Raw genomic sequence first — 21,239 nt, 5'->3', positions numbered from 1 at the left:
CGAAGTCCAGTTTACCTATATTTTCTTTTGTTGGTGATTTTGGTGTAATATCCCAGAAATCACTGCCAAATCCAATGTTGTGCAGTTTCTAAGAGTTTTATAGTTTTAGCTCTTACATTTAGGCCTTTGTCCATTTTGAGTTATTTTTTGTTATAAAATGAGGCACGGGGCTAAGTTCGTTCTTTTGTATGTGGACATCCAGTTTTCCCAGTACCATTTGTTGAAAAGACTGTTCTTTCCCTGTTGAATAGTCTTGGCACTGTTGTTGAAAATCACTTGACCTTATGCAAGTGTTTATTTTGGGGCTCTTTATTATATTGGTTTATATGTCATTATGCTAGTATCACACTGTTTTGATTACTGTAGCTTTGTACTAAGTTTCGAAATCAGGAAGTTAGACACACCTCCAACTTTGTCCTACTTTTTCAAGGTAGTTTTGGACATTTGGGGGTCCCTTGAGATTCCATATGAATTTTAAGACAGGTTTTTCTATTTCTGTGAAAAAAAAAAGTCATTGAGGTTTTGATAGGGATTGCTTAAATAGGTAGATAATTTCAGGTAGTGCTAACATCTTACTAACAATATTAAGGACTTCCCTGGTGGTGCAGTGGTTAAGAATCTGCCTGCCAATGCAGGGGACACGGGTTCGAGCCCTGGTCCGGGAAGATCCCACATGCCACGGAGCAACTAATCCCGTGTGCCACAACTACTGAGCCTGTGCTCTAGAGCCCACAAGCCACAACTACTGAGCCCATGCACCTACAGCCTGTGCTCCACAACAGAAGCCACCACAATGAGAAGCCCGCGCACTACAACAAAGGGTAGCCCCTGCTTGCCGCAACTAGAGAAAGCCTGTGCACAGCAATGAAGACCCAATGCAGCCAAAATAAATAAATAAATTTATTTTTTTAAAAAAATTAAGTCTTCCAATCTGTGAATATGAGATATGTTTCCATGTATTTATATCTTTTTAAAATTCCTTTCAGCAATGATTTGTATTTTTCAGTTTATAAGTCTTTTACCTCCTTGATTAAGTTTATTCCCAAGTATTTTTTAAAATTTATTTATTTTATTTACTTGTTTTTGGCTGCGTTGGGTCTTCGTTGCTGTGTGTGGGCTTTCTCTAGTTGTGGCGAGTGGGGGCTACTCTTCGTTGTGGTGCGTGGGCTTCTCATTGTGGTGGCTTCTCTTGTTGCGGAACACAGGCTCTAGGTGCGTGGGCTTCACTAGTTGTGGCTTGTGGGCTCTAGAGCACAGGCTCAGTAGTTGTGGCGCACGGGCTCAGTTGCTCCGCGGCATGTGGAATCTTCCTGGACCAGGGACCGAACCCATATCTCCTGCATCAGCAGGCAGATTCTTAACCACTGTGCCATCAGGGAAGTCCCCATATTCCCAAGTATTTTAAATCTTTTTGATGCTATTGTAAATGGGATTGTTTTCTTAATTTCATTTTAGGATTGTTCATTGTTAGTGTATAGAAGTGCAACTGGTCTCTGTTGTTTTGTTTTTCTCTATTACCACTGTATTCTGTATTTCCTTCCTCCAGCTAGCTTTGGGTTTAGTTTGCTTTTCTCATTTCCTTAAGGTGTGAAGTTAGTCTATTGCTTTGATATCTTTCTGTTTTTTTTAATGAACTTATTTATTTTTGGCTGCGTTGGGTTTTCATTGCTGCGCACGGGCTTTCTCTAGTTGTGGCGAGCAAGGGACACTCTGTTGCAGTGCACGGGATTCTCATTGCAGTGGCTTCTCTTGTTGCAGAGCACGGGCTCTAGGCGCATGGGCTTCAGTAGTTGCAAGCATGGGCTCAGCAGTTGCAGTGCGCAGTCTCTAACGTGCTCGGGCTTCAGTAGTTGTGGTTCACAGGCTGTAGAGCGCAGGCTCAGTAGTTGTGGTGCACGGGCTTAGTTGCTCCGTGGCATGTGGGATCTTCCCAGACTAGGGATCGAACCCATGTCCCCTTCATTGGCAGGCGGATTCTTAACCACTGCACCACTAGGGAAGTCCATCTGTTCACTTTCCTTCATTCTTTTTTCTTTCTGATCCTCAGACTCAATAATTTCATGTGTCTTCAAGTTCTCTGATTCTTTCGTCAGCCTGCTCAAATCTGCTGTTGAACCTCTCTATGAATTTTCTCATTCATTTATTATATTTTTCAGCTCCAGAATTTTGTTTGATTCTTCCTTATAATTTCTCTCTTTGTAGATATTCTCATTTTGTTCATAATATCATTTTCCAGATTTGCTTTCCCTCTTTGTGTTTTCCTTTAGCTCTTTGAGCATATTTAAGACAGCTGTTAGAAAGTCTTTATCTGGTAAATCTGATGTTTGTGCTTCCTCAGGGATAGTTTTTGCCAGTTTATATTGTTCTTTGGATGAACCATGTTATCCTATTTCTTTGTTTGCCTTTTATTGTTTTTATTGAAAATTAGGTATTTGAAAAAAAACAACCACCTTTCCCTGTCCTTGCAGACTGGCTCTGTTGTGCCTGGGCACTCCTTCACTGATTGCCTGGACTTGCTTTGAGCGTAGGGATCAGCCCAGGTGAAAGCTTAAGGTCATCTCTGAGGATTTGTTTTGCCTGGGTCTGTGTGTGGCTTTTTTCATTTCCTCTTTATACACAGCTGTTTTTGAATGTCTTATCTTCCCAAGAGTCTCATCTCCAGCTTCTGTTTGTGGCCTTAGGTTATCTATTATATGTCTTCACTCATAAGCTCTTGCTCAAGGCATCTCAGAGTCTGAAATCCTTGTAGCCTTCATGATTAGTGCCTGTTGATTTTCTCTGCCTGAGATTCAAGTTAGGTGGACAGAGATCAGTCCTTCAATAGTCCCAAGACTGGTTAGATCATTGCAAATAAGGTCAGCTCTGCTGCCTCTGATTTGAGGGAGGGAACTGGGAACTGGTCTGCTGCCTCCTCTAGACCAAGACACTGCCATGCCAAGGCGGGTAGGCATTGATTGCACATTCATTTGGCTGATATAGACGTTTGACTGTTCTCCAGATCTCCTGTAAAGTTAGTTCAGCCAATTTTGGATTGTTTTTTGTTGTCTCTGTGGGAACAAGGGCTTAGAGCTTCCTAGTCCTCCATTTTGCTGATGTCACTCCTTACCTGTACATTTTTTGTTTTTGTTTGTTTTTGCAGTGCGCAGGCCATTCACCATTGTGGCCTCTCCCGCTGCAGAGCACAGGCTCCGGACGCGCAGGCTCAGCGGCCATGGCTCACGGGCCCAGCCGCTCTGCGGGATGTGGGATCTTCCCAGACCGGGCCACGATCCCATGTCCTCTGCATTGGCAGGCGGACTCTCAACCACTGAGCCACCAGGGAAGCCCCTGTTTTTGTTTTTTTAATATTTATTCATTTATTTGGCTGCTCCGGGTCTTTGTTGTGGCATGCAGGATCTTTAGTTGTGGCATGCAAACTCTTAGTTGTGGCATGTGGGATCTAGTTCCCTGACCAGGGATCGAACCCGGGCCCCCTGCATTGGGAGCACAGAGTATTAGCCCCTGGACCACCAGGGAAGTCCCAACCTGTAGGTTTTTTTGTGCATAATCTTTATCATATTAAGGAAGTTCCTCTCTATACTTAGTTTGCTGAGTTTTTATGGTTTTTTAAAAAGTATAGAATTTTGTGAAATGCTTTTTTTTAATGTGTGTTGTTATGATCATGTGATTTTTCTTCTTTGGCCTGTCAGTGTGAGAATTTATCTTACTTGATTATTGAATGTTGAGCGAGCCTTTCATACCTGGAGTAAATTCCACTTGGTCATGATATGTAATTCTTTTTATACAGTGTTTGGATTTTATTTTATTTTACTTTTTAAAATTTATTTTTGGCTGCATTGGGTCTTTGTTGCTGCGCGTGGTCTTTTCTCTAGTTGTGGCGAGCGGGGGCTATTCTTCGTTGCGGTGTGCAGGCTTCTCATTGAGGTGGCTTCTCTTGTTGCGGAGCACAGGCTCTAGGTGCACGGGCTTCGGTAGTTGTGGCACGCAGGCTCTAGAGCGAAAGCTCAGTAGTTGTGGTGCACGGGCTTAGTTGCTCCGCGGCATGTGGGATCTTCCCTGACCAGGGATTGAACACGTGTCCCCTGCATTGGCAGGTGGATTTTTAACCACTGCGCCACCAGGAAAGTCCCTGGATTTTAATTGTTTATATTTTGTTGAACGTTTTTGTATCTATGTTCATGAGAGAGATTAATTTGTACTTTCTTTTCTTGTAATGTATTTTGGTATTAGAGTGATGCCGATGTCACAGAATAAGTTAGCAAGTATTCCCTCTGCTTCTGCCTTCTGAAAGAGACGAAAATTGGTGTAATTTCTTGTTAAATATTTGGTAGAATTTACCAGTGAACGCATCTGGGACTGATGCTTTCTGTTTTGGAAGGTTATTTGTTCATTTCTTCGGTAGATCTAGGCCTACTCAGATTGTCTCTTTCTGTTTGTGTGAGTTTTGGCAGATTGTGCTTTCAAGGATTGGTTCATTTCCTGTTAAGTCAGCGGTCCCCAACCTTTTTGGCACCAGGGACCAGTTTCGTGGAAGACAGTTTTTCCACGGATGGGGTGGGGAGGGAGAGTTGATTCAGGTGGTAATGCAAGCGATGGGGAGCGATGGGGAGCGATGCAGAGCGGCAGATGAAGCTTCGCTTGCTCGCTAGCCCACCCGCCTGCCTGCCCACCTGCCCGCCCGCCGCTCACCTCCTATTGTGCAGCCCGGTTCCTAACAGGCTGCAGACTGGTACCGGTCCGTGGCCTGGGGGTTGGGGACCCCTGCTCTAAGTTATTACATTTGTGGGCATAGAGTTGTTCATAGTATTCCTTTATTATCTTTTTAATGCCCATGGGATCCGCAGTCATGTCCCCTTTTCATTTTGGATATTAGTAATAATGTGTCCTCTCTCTTTTTTTTCTTAGCTCAGCTAGTGGTTTACTGATGATCTTTTCAAAGAACTATCTTTTGGTTTCTTGATTTTCTCTATTTCTTGTTTTCAACTTCATTGATTTCTCCTCTAATTTTCATTATTTCTTTTCTTCTGCTTACTTTGGAACTAATATGCTCTTCTTTTTTTAGTTTCCTGAAGTGGATGCTTAGATTATTGAGTTCAGATATTTTTTCTTTTCTAATACATGCATTCAATGCCATTAATTTCCTTCTAAGCACTGTTTTCGCTGCATCTCACAAATTTTGATGTTGTATTTTCATTTTCATTTAGTTCAAAACATTTCTTAATTTCTCCTTTGGTCTATGTGTTATTTGGGAATGTGTTATGTAATCTCCAGGTGTTTGGGGATTTTCCAGCTCCTTTTCTGTTACTGATTTCTTATTTAATTCTGTTGTGGACTGAGAGCATACATTGTATGATGTCTGTTCTTTTAAATGTGTTAACGTATGTTTTATCGCCCAGAATGTTGTCTATCTTGGTGAATGTTCCATGTGAACTTGAGAAGAATGAATATTCTTCTGCATGAAGTAGTCTATAGATGTCTATTATATCCGGTTGATTGATGGTTTTGTTGAGTTCAGCTATGTCCTTTTCTGCCTTTTGGATGTGTCCATTTCTGTCATAGGGGTGGTGAAGTCTGCAGCTATAATAGTGGATTCATCTGTTTCTTTTTGCAGTTCTATCAGTTTTTCCTTCGTGTATTTTGAAGCTCTGTTATTAGGTACGTACACATTAAGGATTATTATGTCTTCTTGAAGAGTTGGCCCATTTATTATTATGTAATGCCCCTCTTTTTTAAAAAATAAATTTATTTATTTATTTTTGGTTGTGTTAGGTCTTCTTCGTTGCTGTGTGCAGGCTTTCTCTAGTTGCGGCAAGCGGGGGCTACTCTTCGTTGCGGTGCACAGGCTTCTCACTGCAGTGGCTTCTCTTGTTGCGGAGCACGGGCTCTAGGCACGTGGGCTTCAGTAGTTGTGGCACATGGGCTTAGTTGCTCCACGGCATGTGGCATCTTCCCAGACCCGGGCTTGAACCTGTATTCCCTCCATTGGTAGGCGGATTCTTAACCACTGCACCACCATGGAAGTCCTGAGTTGTGTGATCTTTTTCAGTGTTGATCTGATGTTCATCCCATACTGTGTGTTTTTGCATTTCAGATATTTATACCATCTCTAGAAGTTCCATTTAGGTCTTTTTATAGCTTCCATTTCTCATTATGCTCATGTTTCCCTCTACTTTCCTGAATTTATGAAGCATGTTTATAATATCTGTTTTATTGTCCTTGTCCGATAATTCCTTTATATCTGTCACTTCTAGGTCAGTTGCTATTGATTGCTTTTTCTTATGGTCATAAGTCGTATTTTCTTCTGTTTTCACATGCCTGGTATAGCAGTTGTCAATCCACCCTTCATCGCCGGCTTGTGATGCTGGAACATTCCTCTCTTGCCAGCTAGCCTGATACTAACCTTTGTCAGTGGAGGGCGCTGGAGGAGAAAGGGCCTGTCATTCTGGTTCTTTGTGCTTTGCTCATTCCTGTTTTGTGACATCAGCTCACCCCCGGTGAATTTCTGTGGCACCTTCTCAGGCAGCTTCCTAGCTGCAAATTCAGCAGCACTGGCCTGGGTGCCAGCGATGAGGCTCTTTATATATTTGGAAGGGGGTAGGCACTTGCATGGAACCCAGGCAAGTTCCATGGGTACCCCAGCTGGCCTCCTGGCAGCTCTCTAGTGAGTTCATCAGCACCTCCACCCTGGTGACTTCCTAGCACTCTCTGCAGACAGCTTCCCAGCTAATTCTGTTGGCACCCTCTCAGGTGGCTTTCAGTTCCCAGCCTTGGCCTGGGACAGCCCAGTAAACTTCACCATCCAGTGAGCTGTGATCTCGCAGCTCTGAGTCGTTCTCTTGTATACTTCCCTTCACCCTAGGGTATTCTGTAGGGTTCTCTTTTGGTTCCTTTTAGTTAATTCCCTATAAATAGTTAATTCTTTATAATAAACTTCCCTTGTTTAAAATACCATGTGGTATCTGTCCCCTGGCTGTACCCTGATCGATAGACCTGGCAATTTCCTTATTGGCTACTAGACATTGTAAATTTATGTTGTTGGTTGCTGGGTTTTGTTGTATTCCTTCAAATAGTATTAATCTTGGTATGGCACCCAGTTAAGTTCCTTGGCATCAGTTGATCCTTTAGAGGATTGCTCCCGAGCTGAGTTAGGGTAGTCCAGAGCTGCCTTTGGTCTACAGCTAATTTAGCCTCATTACTAGGGGTGATGCCCTTCTGAGGATTCTACCCAATACCCTGTGAATGAGGAAGTCTTTCCATGGTGGCTTGTGGGAACACAGTTTATTCCCTTCCTGTGTGAGCTCTGGGGATTGTTCTGTCTGCTCCTTTCCAGGGGTTCTTGCCCCAGCCTCCTCACATAGTTTTTCTTACACAGGTACAGACTTGTCCTTAGCTGAAGACATGAGGGAATCCTCTTTGGATCCTGGAGCTCTGCTTTCTGTACAGCCCCCTGCTCCCCAACATTTTGCTGTACACATTCTAGCCACCTGGGCCTCCCTGACCTCCTCAGTGTCTCGTGCACTCAGGAGACAGCCAGGTCTGAGTTTCCCTTCCCTGCACTGTAGCCTAGAAACTGCCTCAGCTATGGCTGGTCAGTCATAGGGCCCAGAGTTCCCTGGTGGTCCAGTGGTTAGGACTTGGCGCTGTCATTGCTATGGGCCCAGGTTCAGTCCTGGTCGGGGAACTAAGATCCCACAAGCTGCACGGTGCAACACCGCCCCCCTCCCCCCTGCCACAAACACACAAAAATCATAGGGCCTAGTGTGTTGGCGTCCCTTCTCCCTGGGATCACTGTCCTGTACTTATCCAGTGACTGAAAACCATCACATCATCTCTTGTCCAGCTTTCTTGTTGTTTAGGGCTCCTGTTACTCCATCTTGAATGAGTGAATAAACACACAAACAAATGAAACAGCCTGATGAAATTTCAGGACAAGTTGGTACCCTGTAGCTAAGTTGACTGACATTATTAACGCTCCCTTTTTTCTTCTTTTTAAACCAGTCACGTGTGAATGGGAGCAGCAAGATGGCACAGGCTGTGAGGGAGTGACATGGTGGCAGTCTGGAGTTGGCTCCCCAGCAAATTTGCATTTTACGAGCTTTCCGCACTGTGTCATTTGTGGGCTGAGGCACCTGCGAAGATCACTGCCTCCTCACAGGAGCCCAAGTGAGGAAACAGCCAATCACCAATGCATTTGTGTAGGCCTCCTCTATGGCCTGCTACAACTTCAGCAGTCTTTGGACGATGGGGAGCCAGACCGACAAGGCACCTGCCTCAGGCCACTCTGGCCTTGGCCAGAGGACCAGGTGGGAGGGCGCTGGACTGGGCTCATTCCTGGCATCCTGAGGTCATCGCTGCTCCTGCCTGAGGCCCTGTCCCTTGACTGGTGGCTGTGCTTTTATGCAGGCCCTGGGGAAGAGAATCTGGAAAGCCAGTCTCACAGGTAAGTGGACATGTTTTCTAAGCTGGTATAGAAGTGGGGTGAGATCCAGTGCCATTCCCCAGAGCCCAACGATTCCTGAGGAGGCAGTGGTCTCTGCGGCTGCCTTTCCTGTTCTCCTGGGGGCACATTCTCTTCTAGTAGCTGGGAATCTACATGCCTCAGGCCCCCTCACTGGGGCAGTGTCTGGACCTTTGGGTAGAGAAGTGGGGGCAGGGCCCTATGTCTGCCCACATTTGGCAGGCCCTTTGGGGAGCCCTCACTCGGGGGGGGGGGCCTGGGCAGGACAAGCACAGCACCCTTCCCTCACAGCAGGCCCGATGAGGTGACTGCCCTGGAGGCTGGGTAGGGGGAAGCTGAGGTGCGGGGGAAGAATGGTTCAGTGGGAGCCTTTCTCCTCACATGACTGAGCCCCCCCCCACAGGCTCTCACTGCACGTGTCCCCACCCCCAAGAGAAACTGAGTTATAGGAACATTACAGCTCACAGCTTCCCATGGTAGTGGGGGGCAGGGAGAAGTACCCAGGGGAGCTCAGGGACTGTGGTCTTCTCCTCACTGGTGGGGCCACATTGCTCAATGTCCTATACTCTGAGGTCCAGAGATGCTTAGATAATGGAGGGTGAGCAGAGGCTGATGACTAGTAGGCATGGTGACCAGGGGAGGTGGTGAAGACATGGTACCAGCCTTCCCTAGCTACTCATCCAGGAAGGAGTAGGCAGAGTTGGAAAGACACACTGCACTTGGGACTCAGGTCTGAGGGTCTGTGGTGAGAGCTGTGGTGGCTACTGTATCATGGGGCTGTACCATACACGGGCATCGGCCCCTGGGGCCATAGATCCTTGTGAGAGTCCTGCTGGGCTCCGGCTCAGGCATGGGCAGCCCCCTCCTCTCCATGGAGATGGGCCCGTACCACCTCCTCTCTAGAGTCAATCCTCAGCCTTTGCCTGGGACTTCCATGACAGGGCAGAGTTGTTCTGAGCTCTCTGCTATCTGGCTGCGCTTTACCTGAGTATCGTTCTGACGGCCACTTACCCCACAGGAAGCCTCCTTCCCCTCTGCTCCCCTCCTGTTAGGAGCTGTAACTTTGGTGCTCCCTTATCACTCTTGGTTACGTGTCTCCATCCCACCAGGATTTGGGATGTGGAGGCTGAGGAGCCTGGGCCAGTGGCAGAAGCCTGTTCCTTTACTTAGTCATCAGGGAGGACCAAGTTGGGCTCCTCTTGTGTGAGATGCTCACACTTAAATGGGCACAACCAGAGCAGCTGAAGAGGTTGGAGCATCTAAAGACATTGTTCTGCCAAGAAAGTCCCTGCCTGACATTCATCTTTTCATTCAGCAAGTAGTTGGTGAGCACCTGCTATGGGTCAGGCCTTGTTTAGGTGCTGCTACATAAGCCCCAGCTCTTGTGGGACTTACGTCCAGTGGGATGAGACTGACCATACGTTGTATGTTAGATGTGATTGTTGGGCAAGAAAAAATAAGCAGGGTAAAGGAGATAGAACAGTGGGACAAAACCTGCTACTAAGTAGGATGCTATGGTAGGGTGACATCTGGGCAGAGGCTCAAGTCAAGGGAGGGACAAACCATGTAGCCATCTGGAGGCAGAGTGCTCAGGTAGAACAGTGCAAAGGCCCTGAAGCAGGATCCCCTTTGGGAAACATTGTTGAAACTGTCAATGTGAAATAAACTATAGTGTCTATAGATAAGCCACGTGGCGGGTCCTGGGCAGGAAGCACAGCAGGTACTTACAGTTCTCAGAAACCAGCATTGCCCATCTGGCTAAGGGTGCAGAGTCCCCAGAAAGGAAACAGGCCTGGAGCTGGCAGTCTGCAGGCCCCAAGGCTTCTTCTCTAGGATTGAGGTAGTAAACCTGAGCTGAGGACAGATGCTCCATTCTCTGAGGAGCTGTAGAACAATTTATGGAATATAGAATTGCTATGTCCTGGCACTACGCCATCTTCACTTTTAGGAGTGGGCTGATGAGAACAAATGCTGTGGGTTTCAGACAGGATATGGAGATCTTCAGTCCCAGAGACTCTTGGTCGTGCAGGAAGGGATTGTCTGTTTCCCTTCTGGCCGCCTCTTATTGGGTGGAATACCTCTGCACAGGACATTTATAGCTCAGAGATGTCCACACGGCCTGCTAGTTGGACCAGCTTGCCTAGTTATCAGCCATATCCTCTCCAGCGCTCTGCTTCAGTGACTCATTCCAGGTAATGAAAACAGACTGCTTCTGGCAATGGAGTAGCTTACAGCAGACCAGTGCCTGATGAGGACTCAAGGAACTGACCATAATTCAGAAAGCATCTGCTTGTATGACTGGAGCACTACCCCAGCACCTGTAACTCAGAGGGGAGCTTGAAGAGGTGAGTCCTATTTCCTCCACTGGCTTCTCCCTTTGGGGCTGGGCAGGAGCAGCTGCTCAGAGGCAGAGAAGCCAGAGGAGCTCCGCGTAACCTTGCGGGACTGGGGAGACTGAGCTGGGGGTTTGGGCCTGCTGAGGCAGTGGAACCTGAGGGCCAAGATCCCTGAGAGGAAGGAGGCCAGAGAAGCAGAAAGTGGCTAAAAAAGCACAGCTGGCTTTTTGGCAGTTTCATGATGCTAGGAAAGAGTTCAGAGCCTGCCAAGGAGGAATGGCCCTAAGAAATACCAGGCTCTCAGCTTGGACCTTTGGGGACCACAGGTAGATTGGACTTTACAAGGACTGTGGAATGAGTTTAGCGTTAGCTGAGCCCTGGAGTGGCTTGAGGTGGCCTTCCCCTCTGCTGCCCACCCTGGAGGGAGACACCATCCTGATCCTCAACCATCTGTCACACACAGTGCCTGACACTCTGTCAAGTTACTAGGTACACTGAGAAACAGGATGAGGGGAGTGGGGGGGAAGAGTGACAGACCCACAGGAGATAAGATACTGGAGTTAGCAGACATGGACTTTAACTGACTAACATATTGAAATAGGTGAGGTGGAGAGTTTCACAGAGAATTAGAATTCATAAAAGATTAAATGAAAATTCAAAGTGCAATAACTGAAATTTAAAATTCAGTAGGTGGATTTAAAAGTAGATGAGAGACAGCTGAAGAAAGGACTAGTGAACTGGAAGATAGATCAATAGAAAATATCTCTGCAAACCCCACCATGACCAGCTCGCACTATCCTGTGAGCTTCCTTGTCCTGGTCCCTCTGAACCCTTCTGTAAACCCGTTGGGCAGTGGCAGGGGGGCCTGCTGAGGAGGCTCTTTGTACTTGGGAGAGACTGAGGGGGCTTGGGAATTTGGGGATCGCTCTCCATTGCAGCCTTGTTGGAAACATTACCAGCACATTGGCAGTCTAGTCATTGAGCTCCATGACTCTAGTGAAATCTTCAAGGGTCTCAGGCAACAGGAACTTTGTGCTCATGGGCTCAGGCTAAAGGTATGCTAATCTCTCCAACATAAACCTTAGAAAATGCCTTTGGTGGGACGGGGAACCAAGGGAGGCTTGTCTGTGATTTGCAAGGGGCATGCACATTGCTGCTCAGGCTCGTGGACCATGGAACCCGAGTGCTGCCTGTTCCACTGACATGATGGGCACTGGCGTAACTGGGGGTGAGGGAGCAGGGTCGGGGCTGTGCTGAGCTTGACCTTGAAACTGTTGTGGATTGTAGCAGTTCACAGGCATGTTCTGAGAAATTTTCCATCCTGGGTTAATGAGTTCCTTATAATGAACAGAAATAAATTCAAGAGGGATGGTGAGCTAAGGTGGGGTCATGGGCCAAGGCCAGTGGCTGTGCTGAGAGATGACTGCTGACCTGCACAGGCTGTCTAACATGGATTAAAGCAATGTCACAGCAAAGACATTGGCCTTTTATCTCAAGTAAAAGATGGAAGCCCCTTTGTCCTCTAAAATGCTCTGTCTTGGGGCCAGCAAAAACCGCTTTTGAGGGGAGAGGAGGAAACCAGGTCAAATCTGGGTGAGGGAGGACACAACAGCCACTGGCTCCTGGGAGCTTCTGGTCAGCTCAGGCCAAGTGTCCAGAAGCAACTTGGACACCCTGCAGTGTCTCCTGTGCTTCAGGAGAGGAAACCATGCTGGGTTCTCTCTGGAGGGTCCATGAGGAAGGGACGTTCTCTCACATGGGAGGTTGCAGGACAGGAGGTGAGGAACAGGTGAGCACAGAGCCTTCTACCTTCCAGGCATTGTTTTAGGCCTGGTCAGTTTCATGGACGAGATAGACAAGGTCCCTGCTCCTGTGCAGATTGTGTTCTAGTCCAGAGGCTGCCTTCAACCGGTGTAAGCAAGTAAGAGCAAACACTAAAACAAGGAAAACAAGTGATAAGGGTCATGGAAAAGATGACATTGGGACCACGCTGGTGGGAGGGTTGGGTTGGGGAGAGGGCAGCCTCCCTGAAGAGGTGATGGTGAGCTGAACTGGAATGACAGGGTGGGTAGCTCTGCGTGCAGAGCAGCGCCCTTAGCTGGCATTGCACAAGCCCTGGTAGGCCCTGGCTTTCCTCATAAGGACAATGAGAAACCGATGATAGATTTTTTTAAAAAATTGTTTGTTTGGCTGCATTGGGTCTTAGCTGCGGCACACAGGAACTTAATTGCGGCATGTGGGATCTAGCTCCCTGACCAGGGATCGAACCCAGGCCCCTTGCATTGAGAGCATGGAGTCTTAGCCACTGGACCACCAGGGAAGTCCCCCGATGACAGATTTTAAGCAGGAGAAAAAGGTGATCTGATTGCACATTTACAAGATGTGCTGCATGCTGTGTGGATACTGGGATTGTGGGGAGAGTTTCTGGGAGCAGGGAGACCAATGGGCAGATTTGCTTGTGTTCAGCAAAGGACAGGTGTCGCAGCTGCAAAACCAGAGGGGACTGTAGACTCAGGATGCATTTGGGGTGGGGCTGAGAGAAAACAGGGACCCAAATGAGCCTCAGGTATCTGAGCATCTGGGTGGAGGCAGGGCCATAGTGGGAGGGGGGCATACCCACTGTGTATGTCAGATCTAGAGGTTCCCAAACTCGCAGTTCAGAGCACTTCTAGTTAAGGTTCAGTAATTATTTTAAGGGACTTATAGGCCAAAAGAAGTACCTAACAGTTCCATTTTTAAATACATAAGTCCAAACAAGTTAAGTATTGACATCCTAGCAACTTACAGTAGATATTTGGAAAATAATGTAAACTTAAATTTTTTTTCATTTCATTTTTAAGTAACTGTAATTATTTATGGGTGGAACGTGTGCCTATCGGCTCTTCTTGAATCTTGGAATCAGATTGGACACTGCCACCCTTGTTGCTTTTTTCACATTGATTCTTACACAGTAATTGCTTTTTCAATAACTGCCAGAAACCTAGCTTTGCAGACATGAAATAGTGGAAAGGAGTGTAGCAAGATATGATGTTGAAACCATGAAGTGTTCAGAGATGTTTAGTATCACCATTTTCCTCAAAAGTAAAAGGCATCCTGCTGTGCCTGCAAGTTCACTGTGGGCTGGGGGTTATTCAGTGCATTGTTGAGAAACTGCAGCTCTGTGCCCTTTTCCCTCTGGGTCTGTGGACATCCTCTGTCCTGGGCCACATGTTGGTGTGCAAGTCCCCCCCCCACCCCCAGCAATTCTTTGGGATGGCTCACTGGGTCTTGTGGCACTCACTGTTGCCCTCACAGCCCAACAGCCTGCACATGGCAAATGTCCCTTTGAAGCTATCGTGTTCCCAGCTTCAGTGCTTAGAGGATTTTCTCTTTATCCTTTGATTTTATTTATTTTTTATAAATTTATTTATTTATTTATGGCTGAGTTGGGTCTTTGTTGCTGTGCACAGGCTTTCTCTAGTTGCAGCTAATGGGGGATACTCTTTGTTGTGGTGTGCGGACTTCTCATTGTGGTGGCTTCTCTTGTTGCGGAGCATGGGCTCTAGGCGTGTGAGCTTCAGTAGTTGTGGCTCGCGGGCCCTAGAGCACAGGCTCAGTAGTTGTGGCGCACGGGCTTAGTTGCTCCGTGGCATGTGGAATCCTCCTGAACCAGGGCTCAAACTCGTGTCGCCTGCATTGGCAGGCGGATTCTTAACCACTGTGCCATCAGGGAAGCCCTATTCTTTGATTTAAAATGCCTCAGAACTCAAGACCTGACCCCGACTTAATTACTTCGGTGTGATGCGTCATTTCCCCTTCCTGTATCTGAACAGGTTTAGTTTAACTAAAGAGTGTGGCAGACTTTCGGGGTTGATGTAAAAATAGCTCACCCTGATCAGAGAAAGCGGTCTGCCGTCTGCACCCATTTCCCTGCTAATGTGATATTGAAAAATGCCAGCAACACTGGGCTTCCTCCCTTCCCTGGCACCCATTCTGTCTCCACTGTGGAGCCTGGCGCGGGAGGAGTGTACCCCTGACTCTGCCATTGGTGTTGGGTTTGGCCCTGTCACTTGCTAAGACCAAAAGAATATGGGCAGAAGTGGCATCATGCAGATTTTGAGCCTAGGCTTCTGGAGGCATCATGTATTTCTGTTCACCTCTCTGGAAGTTTCCACCTTCCACCATGTTAGAAGATCATATATGCTAGCTGCAGCCCCTTCAGCCCAGTGCCTACTCCCCCACCCAGAGGGAGGCCCAGGGAGCAGAGCCCTCCCAGCTAACCTACAGACCTGTGAGCATGAGAAAAAAAATGCATACTGCCATACATATTGAATCCTGGGGTTGCTTGTTACACAGCAACAGCTGACTGATACAAATGGAAAAGAGGTCCATGAGGGAAAGTTAAAAGGGTGATGGAAATATAACAGCTGAGAAGGTTACTAGTCTTAGGGATAAGATGAATTTTTAAGATGTGAAATGATTCTTCTGTAGAATAATGTTATGTCTGTTGATCCTTAAGACAAACCTAAGAGGAAAGCAGTGACAGTTTTATCCAGTTTTATCCCCATTTTATAGATGAAGATATTGAGGTTCAAAGTGGTTGAAGGTGCAGTGGGTGAGCCTGGTCTGGGCCCCAAATCCCTGACTCCTGGGCCAGGGTCTTCCCGGCTGTGCTGCCTGCCTCTCTTGTGGGCCCGACTTAGAGCAGCCAATATGGCAGTAGAGCTTGGCACTTTGTGCAAATGAGGCCACCGTTGGGACCTTTCTTCTGACAGGTTGGGGAGGGAGGGCACCTCCCAGAGAAGGGGCAGCATTTGGTTGAGAGGGGGACAGGGGTGCCAACAAACAGGTGCCCGTGTCCCACATGCTGAAAACTGGGGGGTCTGGGTGTCCTCTGTGTGAGCCATGGCTCTGCTGCCTACTGGTTTGCTCTCATGCTCCCCTCAAAAGGTCTGGCAACTGTGTGTCCAGAAAAGATACCTATGGAAGAAAAGTGTCAAGGCACCTACACTGAATACATTGATGGTCTTGCCTGGTGGTTGGGGTCTGAATTTTGACACACTTGAAGCCTCGGGGATTTTAAACAGGAGAGTCAGCAATCAAACCTTTGCAAAAGGCTGCAGTGGGGCTTCTGGCAGCTTGAGGGCCAGGCCACATGACCCCATGTTGTAGATGCCATATCAGGGTACACACGAGCTGACTGGCATTCCTACTGACTGCTGGAGCTGTCCGTCAGCATGTTCTCATTACTTCAGGGGGTTCTGGTCTTGTTGAAGTTGGTTTACTTTCTGAGTTGTTTTTAATCCCTCTGTGTCCTCCTACTTCATGATCAGCTGACCACATCCATGGCACTTTGATTTTGACCTTGGCTCCTGCTGACTTTTCCCCTAAGGCCCCCTCCTGCTCCCTGACCCCCAGGCCCCCGTAGCCCTACACTCCCCTTTATACTTCAAGACCCTTCCTTTCCAGGAAGGGACCCAGCCTTCCCAGTTGCAGGGCTGTCCTTGGAGACCACAACCTCCAACCCCGAAATGGGGCAGAGCCCCCATGGATAGGGTGATGGGCTGAATAATACCCCCAAAATATCTCCATGTCTTAATCCCTGCAAACTATTAACTTCACACGGCAAAAAAGGATCTCAAGATGGGGAGACAGGCCTGGATTATCCGGGAGGACCCTAAACTCAATAACCTATATCTTTGAGGGGAGAGAACCGACACAGAAGAGAAGGCAATATAATGATGGAGGCAGAGACTGAAGTGATGCAGCCATAAGCGAAGGAACACCCGGAGCCTCCAGAAGCTGAAGAGGCAGGAAGGGTCTCCCCCAGCACCTCCAGAGCGTGTGCAGCCCTGCCACACCTTGTTTCAGCTCAGTGAAATGGATTTTGGACTCTGGACTCTAAGATTATTAGATAATAAGTTTCTGTAGTTTCAAGCCACCAAGTTTGTGCTGACTTGTTACAGCAGCCACAGGTAATGAACACAAATGGGAAAGCCAAGGATTCCAAATGAAATGACTGGACCCATGGCCTGGCATGGACCCTCAGCTGCTGCCTGACAGTGTCCTTATGACCCAGCCACTCCTGTCACCTGTGCGTGAAATGCACAGGCTCTCCACAGGAAGGTTTCCTGCTGCCTTGCTGGCAAGTGAGGTGGACTCTGCAGCCCCTGCCCCTCCCTGGTGCCCGCAGCCCTGCAGCCCCCAATGCTGCATCTCATGTGCGCCCTGTTGAGAGCCCCAACTCCTGGCCAGGGTGCTTGCAGCCGTCACAACTGAAGGATTAGGAAGCAGGGGTTGGAGTTGGTGAGAGATGGGGTCCTGGGAGAGCAGCCACCATGGGCTCCATTTGCAACATGGAATGTCTGGCTTTGGCTGCTAGCTCCAAGGTCACCTCAAGTCCTGCAGCCAGGAGTAGCCAGGACCCTGCCCTCCAGTGCATCTGCTCCCCACCCCTGGGAGAGCAACTTGTGCAAAGGACACAGAGCCTTTGGCTGTTTGTTTTGTTTTTTTTACTTTTTAAAACCAAGGGCAAACATCAGGTGCTCTTTACAGCAGGAAGGACCTGTACCTTTTGAAATAAACACATGCCAGCTACCCACCTGCTAGGAAAGCCCCACAGGCAGCACTATTGTTCTGTGTCCTCCAGGTGATGCCCTGGGAAAGGTCACAGCTGCCTAAACCTTTAAAACCCCAGGTGGGACGAACATTCCCTGTGTGAGGATTTGGAGCTGCAACAGCTCACAGTTGTGTTTCTTAACACTTTGTGAATTTTTTTCTTAAAGCAGTGAAAGGAGAAAATTGGTACCGAAGAGTATCAATTCTTGATTCTTGGCAGAATTCCTGTTGTCTTTGTGAAAGTCAAGTTTCAGGTGAGTGTGCCTGGTGCCCCAAGGGCTGTGTGACCCGTGGCCTGTGGAAGGTGGGTACCAGGCCCATAAGCCCCGTGGAGTCCCTCTTGGTGACCGTGGCCACCCTGGGAAGAGCCCTGGCCAATCCCAGAGGGGAGGGCGGCTGGAGCGGGGAGGGCGGTGAGCTGGTGCCCCACCCACAGTGTCAGGGGCTTCCTAGGCTGGCGACCCTCACAGGGGCTCATCTGCTGGCAGGTGAGGAGTGAGAAGATCCAGCGCCTGTTACTTGGCGCTTGGTGTCTGGCTCTCTGCATGCTGGTGAGAGGGCTCAGAGGCTCACCCTGGCCTGCTCGGCATAGCCCACAAAGACAGGGTTTACTCAGCCTTGGGCTCTACCAGTTCTGCGCAGCTGGACTCAGGGAGGCCAGAGTGCTGAGTCTGCCAACCTCAGGCCCACATGTGAACATTTCTCCTCATCCAGAATGAGGGGTGCCAGGCTGATGGGGGTGCTACTCACCCTGGCTGGCCTGCTGCAGCAGACCCTGTCCCTGAGAATAGCAGCCTTCAACATCCAGACTTTCGGGGAGACCAAGATGTCCAGTGCTACCCTCTCCAACTACATTGTACAGGTAAATCCAGGCTGGCCTGTCCTCAGGGGACTCAGGGTGGGGGAAGGGGAGGGCCCTCTAACAGGCCCTGGGAACCCTGGGCCAGTGGTCAGTCCTGAGGGTGATCGGCAGTGGTGGTGATCGGGGGAGGGGATTGAAAGCCTCTGGTCTCAGCCCACCTGTCTGTCAAGGGGACAGGTCCTTGTCACTGCTGTGCCGTCCACCACGGCTGGAGGTGGTGGGATGTCTGGCACGTCCCAGGCAAGTCCCAGGCCAAGCTGTGACAGGAAGGTGTCTGGGAGGAGCAGGTCGGCCCTGTGATTCACAGCAGGCAGGCTCGGATGCCTCAGTCTCCACCCAGCCTGCCCTGGTTAGCAGTACTGTGGCCTTGTCCCCAGATCCTGAGTCGCTATGATATCGCCCTCATCCAGGAGGTCAGAGACAACCACCTGACGGCCGTAGGGAGGCTGCTGGACAAACTCAACCAGTGGGTGACAGTGCGGTCCTGGGAGGCATGGATGGGAGAGGGTATGCCACTTCAGCCAGGCCCCAGAGATAGGGATGTGGGCAGGAACCCTGCTATAGATGTATATAGGTGGCAGGAGGGTCCCCACGGACTGCCCCCCACCCTGACCGCGACATTTGTTTCCTCAATCCAGGGATGACCCAAACACCTATCACTTTGTGGTCAGTGAGCCGCTGGGACGCAACAGCTATAAGGAGCGCTACCTCTTCCTGTTCAGGTAGATTGGGTCACCTCCTCAGAGGGTGCCAACAGGAGGCTGGGGTGTGGTCTAGAGAGCCTGTGAGCCCCTCCCCTCCGGGTGTGGGGGCGAGAACTGGGGCCACAGAGCAGGGCTCTGAGCTGGCCTCACAGCCTGTGCAGAGGCAGGGGGACATGGCAGGAGCTCCAGGCCAGTGGGTCTATGTGGTGCTAAGGCCGGGCCCCCTGCCCACCTGGACGTGGCAGAAAGTGACTTTACCAAGACAAGCTGGCACCCTGGCCCAAGGCTAACTGCCCTCTGGCCCGGCCTTCTGCAGACCCGACCAGGTTTCCGTGCTGGACAGCTACCAGTACGATGATGGCTGTGAGCCCTGTGGGAATGACAGCTTCAGCCGAGAGCCAGCTGTGGTCAAGTTCTCCTCCCCCTTCACACGTGAGTGCCCCGCCCAGCCCTTCCCAAGACACCTGGAAAGCTGTCTCGTGCTGCAGCCCACACCCTTTGTGCTTTGGTCTTACATTGGAGTTACTTAGGAAAACGTCCACCCTCGAAGACTGGCTCATGTGTCCTCCACCACAGCCCAACTCCTGGCTGAGCCCAGCCCACACCGGCTCAGTATGACTCCTGTTTCCACAGAGATCAAGGAGTTTGCCATTGTTCCCCTGCATGCGGCCCCATCGGATGCGGTGGCTGAGATCGACTCTCTCTATGATGTCTACCTGGATGTCTGGCAGAAGTGGGACTTGGAGGTGAGGCAACCCCCACCCCCAGCCTTGGGCTCTGGGGCCCCCCTTCTGCCCCAGGCCAACCAGTGTGTGTCTCCTGGTAGGACATCATGTTGATGGGTGATTTCAATGCTGGCTGCAGCTACGTGACCCCCTCGCAGTGGTCATCCATCCGCCTGCGCAGGAGCCCCCCCTTCCAGTGGCTGATTCCTGACACTGCCGACACCACCGTTACATCCACGCACTGTGCCTACGACAGGTGAGCGGGGCCCACACTGAGCCCCCAGGCAGGGATGAGGGAGCCTCCATGACCAGCTTCAGAAATGGTTCCCAAGCCCTGTGACATGCACCCTCCTGAGCTTCACTCAGTCCACTTAGGAAATGGAATGAAAGGAGCAGCATTTCTTAGTTTGGGGATGAAGCACATTTAGGGATAACACTCACTGGGGGGTATGTAGGTTGGTCAGTGGTGTGCAGTTTGGGGCCCAGGTTGCTCAGCTCAGTGTTGGGGTGACAGTGAGCCAGGACCCGACTGGCCCCATGGGAACATTTGAGAGCAGTTGGGGAACAGTGGAACTGTGTGACATTTACCATACCAAGAGGAGCTGGGGGGACATGCTGGGATCGGGGACATGCTGGGATCTGAGGTGTAAGTGCACAGAGCTAGACAGTGGGCTGAAGGGGACCTTCTCTTGTGTCTGATGCTGCAGGATCGTGGTTGCAGGACCTCTGCTCCAAGATGCTGTGGTTCCCAACTCAGCTGCTCCCTTTGACTTCCAAGCTGCATACGGATTGAGTGACCAGATGGTAAGTGTCCTGGTTACGTAGCTCTAATAGGGGCCTGGGACACAGGAACATAGGCCTGGACCCTGCTTTTTTCATTGACTTGAAAGAGCCACTTGTCTGTGGCCCTGGGTGCCTCTTGGTCTCCTTTTCCCAGGCCCAAATCCCGACTGGCCTCAGGAGCATGAGTGCAGAGTACTAGATGTCTGTCTGGGTGTCCCTGTGCTCATGGCTGTCTCCCCACAGGCTCTAGCCATCAGCGACCATTACCCGGTGGAGGTGATGCTGAAGAGAGCCTGACGTGAGTGGGGCCTGGCCAGCGACCTCCGCTCTGCAGCCTGTCGCCAAGAACTGAGACGACACAGCCAAAGGCTAGGGACAGAGTTTAGGAAACCAGTGCCTGGTCCTGAGTGCTCCTGCCCCTCCCCACCACCGTGGCAGCTGGAATTAGAGGAAGGTAGGCTTTTCCTCACTGTACCCGCTTCCACTGTAAGCTTGGAGGTTGTGTCACCAGAGCACCCCAATCTGGACAAAAACTCTAAGAATACATTTTAAGTGAATAAAGCTCAAAAGTAGGTGTTCTCATTGGCAGCATCCAGTCCTTTGTCATCGTCCCCATCCACCCCCCGCCCCCACCCTAACCCTGGGCAGGAGGACCTGGGGCTTTCACAGCTGTCAGTGTCGGTCCAGGGCCTTGATGAGCAGGTGGTTCAGGCGGCTGACCATGGGTCGGGGGTCGTCGACCAGCCCCGCTGTGATCATGGCATTCTCGTAGAT

At 49.6% G+C, this 21,239-nt stretch overlaps 2 protein-coding genes across 4 annotated transcripts in view; one reads left to right on the top strand and one right to left on the bottom strand.

The window, feature by feature from the left end:
• DNASE1 (deoxyribonuclease 1) overlaps window positions 1-21,047 on the top strand; it is a 27,990-nt gene extending 6,943 nt beyond the window's left edge. Inside the window, exons 2-11 of one of the 3 annotated variants that reach the window (XM_067706820.1) lie at window positions 7,999-10,803; window positions 17,559-17,645; window positions 18,106-18,253; window positions 18,631-18,719; window positions 18,892-18,975; window positions 19,274-19,389; window positions 19,591-19,703; window positions 19,784-19,938; window positions 20,390-20,486; window positions 20,709-21,047. In XM_067706820.1, the coding sequence (XP_067562921.1) occupies window positions 18,107-18,253; window positions 18,631-18,719; window positions 18,892-18,975; window positions 19,274-19,389; window positions 19,591-19,703; window positions 19,784-19,938; window positions 20,390-20,486; window positions 20,709-20,762 (855 nt within the window). In that variant the 5' untranslated portion in view covers window positions 7,999-10,803; window positions 17,559-17,645; window position 18,106 and the 3' untranslated portion in view covers window positions 20,763-21,047. Of the gene's footprint in view, window positions 1-7,998; window positions 10,804-17,558; window positions 17,646-18,093; window positions 18,254-18,630; window positions 18,720-18,891; window positions 18,976-19,273; window positions 19,396-19,533; window positions 19,704-19,783; window positions 19,939-20,389; window positions 20,487-20,708 lie in introns of those variants that run through there. The other 2 variants (XM_067706819.1, XM_067706821.1) reach the window with 2 other exon arrangements.
• TRAP1 (TNF receptor associated protein 1) overlaps window positions 17,271-21,239 on the bottom strand; it is a 48,661-nt gene continuing 44,692 nt past the window's right edge. Inside the window, exon 18 of the mRNA XM_067706818.1 lies at window positions 17,271-21,239. Within this exon, the coding sequence (XP_067562919.1) occupies window positions 21,138-21,239 (102 nt within the window). The 3' untranslated portion in view covers window positions 17,271-21,137.

The sequence above is a fragment of the Pseudorca crassidens genome, chromosome 15 (genome assembly GCF_039906515.1).
Source record: "Pseudorca crassidens isolate mPseCra1 chromosome 15, mPseCra1.hap1, whole genome shotgun sequence".
In the NCBI taxonomy this organism is placed as follows: domain Eukaryota; kingdom Metazoa; phylum Chordata; class Mammalia; order Artiodactyla; family Delphinidae; genus Pseudorca; species Pseudorca crassidens.
The sequence above is the reverse complement of the archived record's forward strand: the minus strand, read 5'-3'. Positions and strand labels throughout refer to the sequence as shown.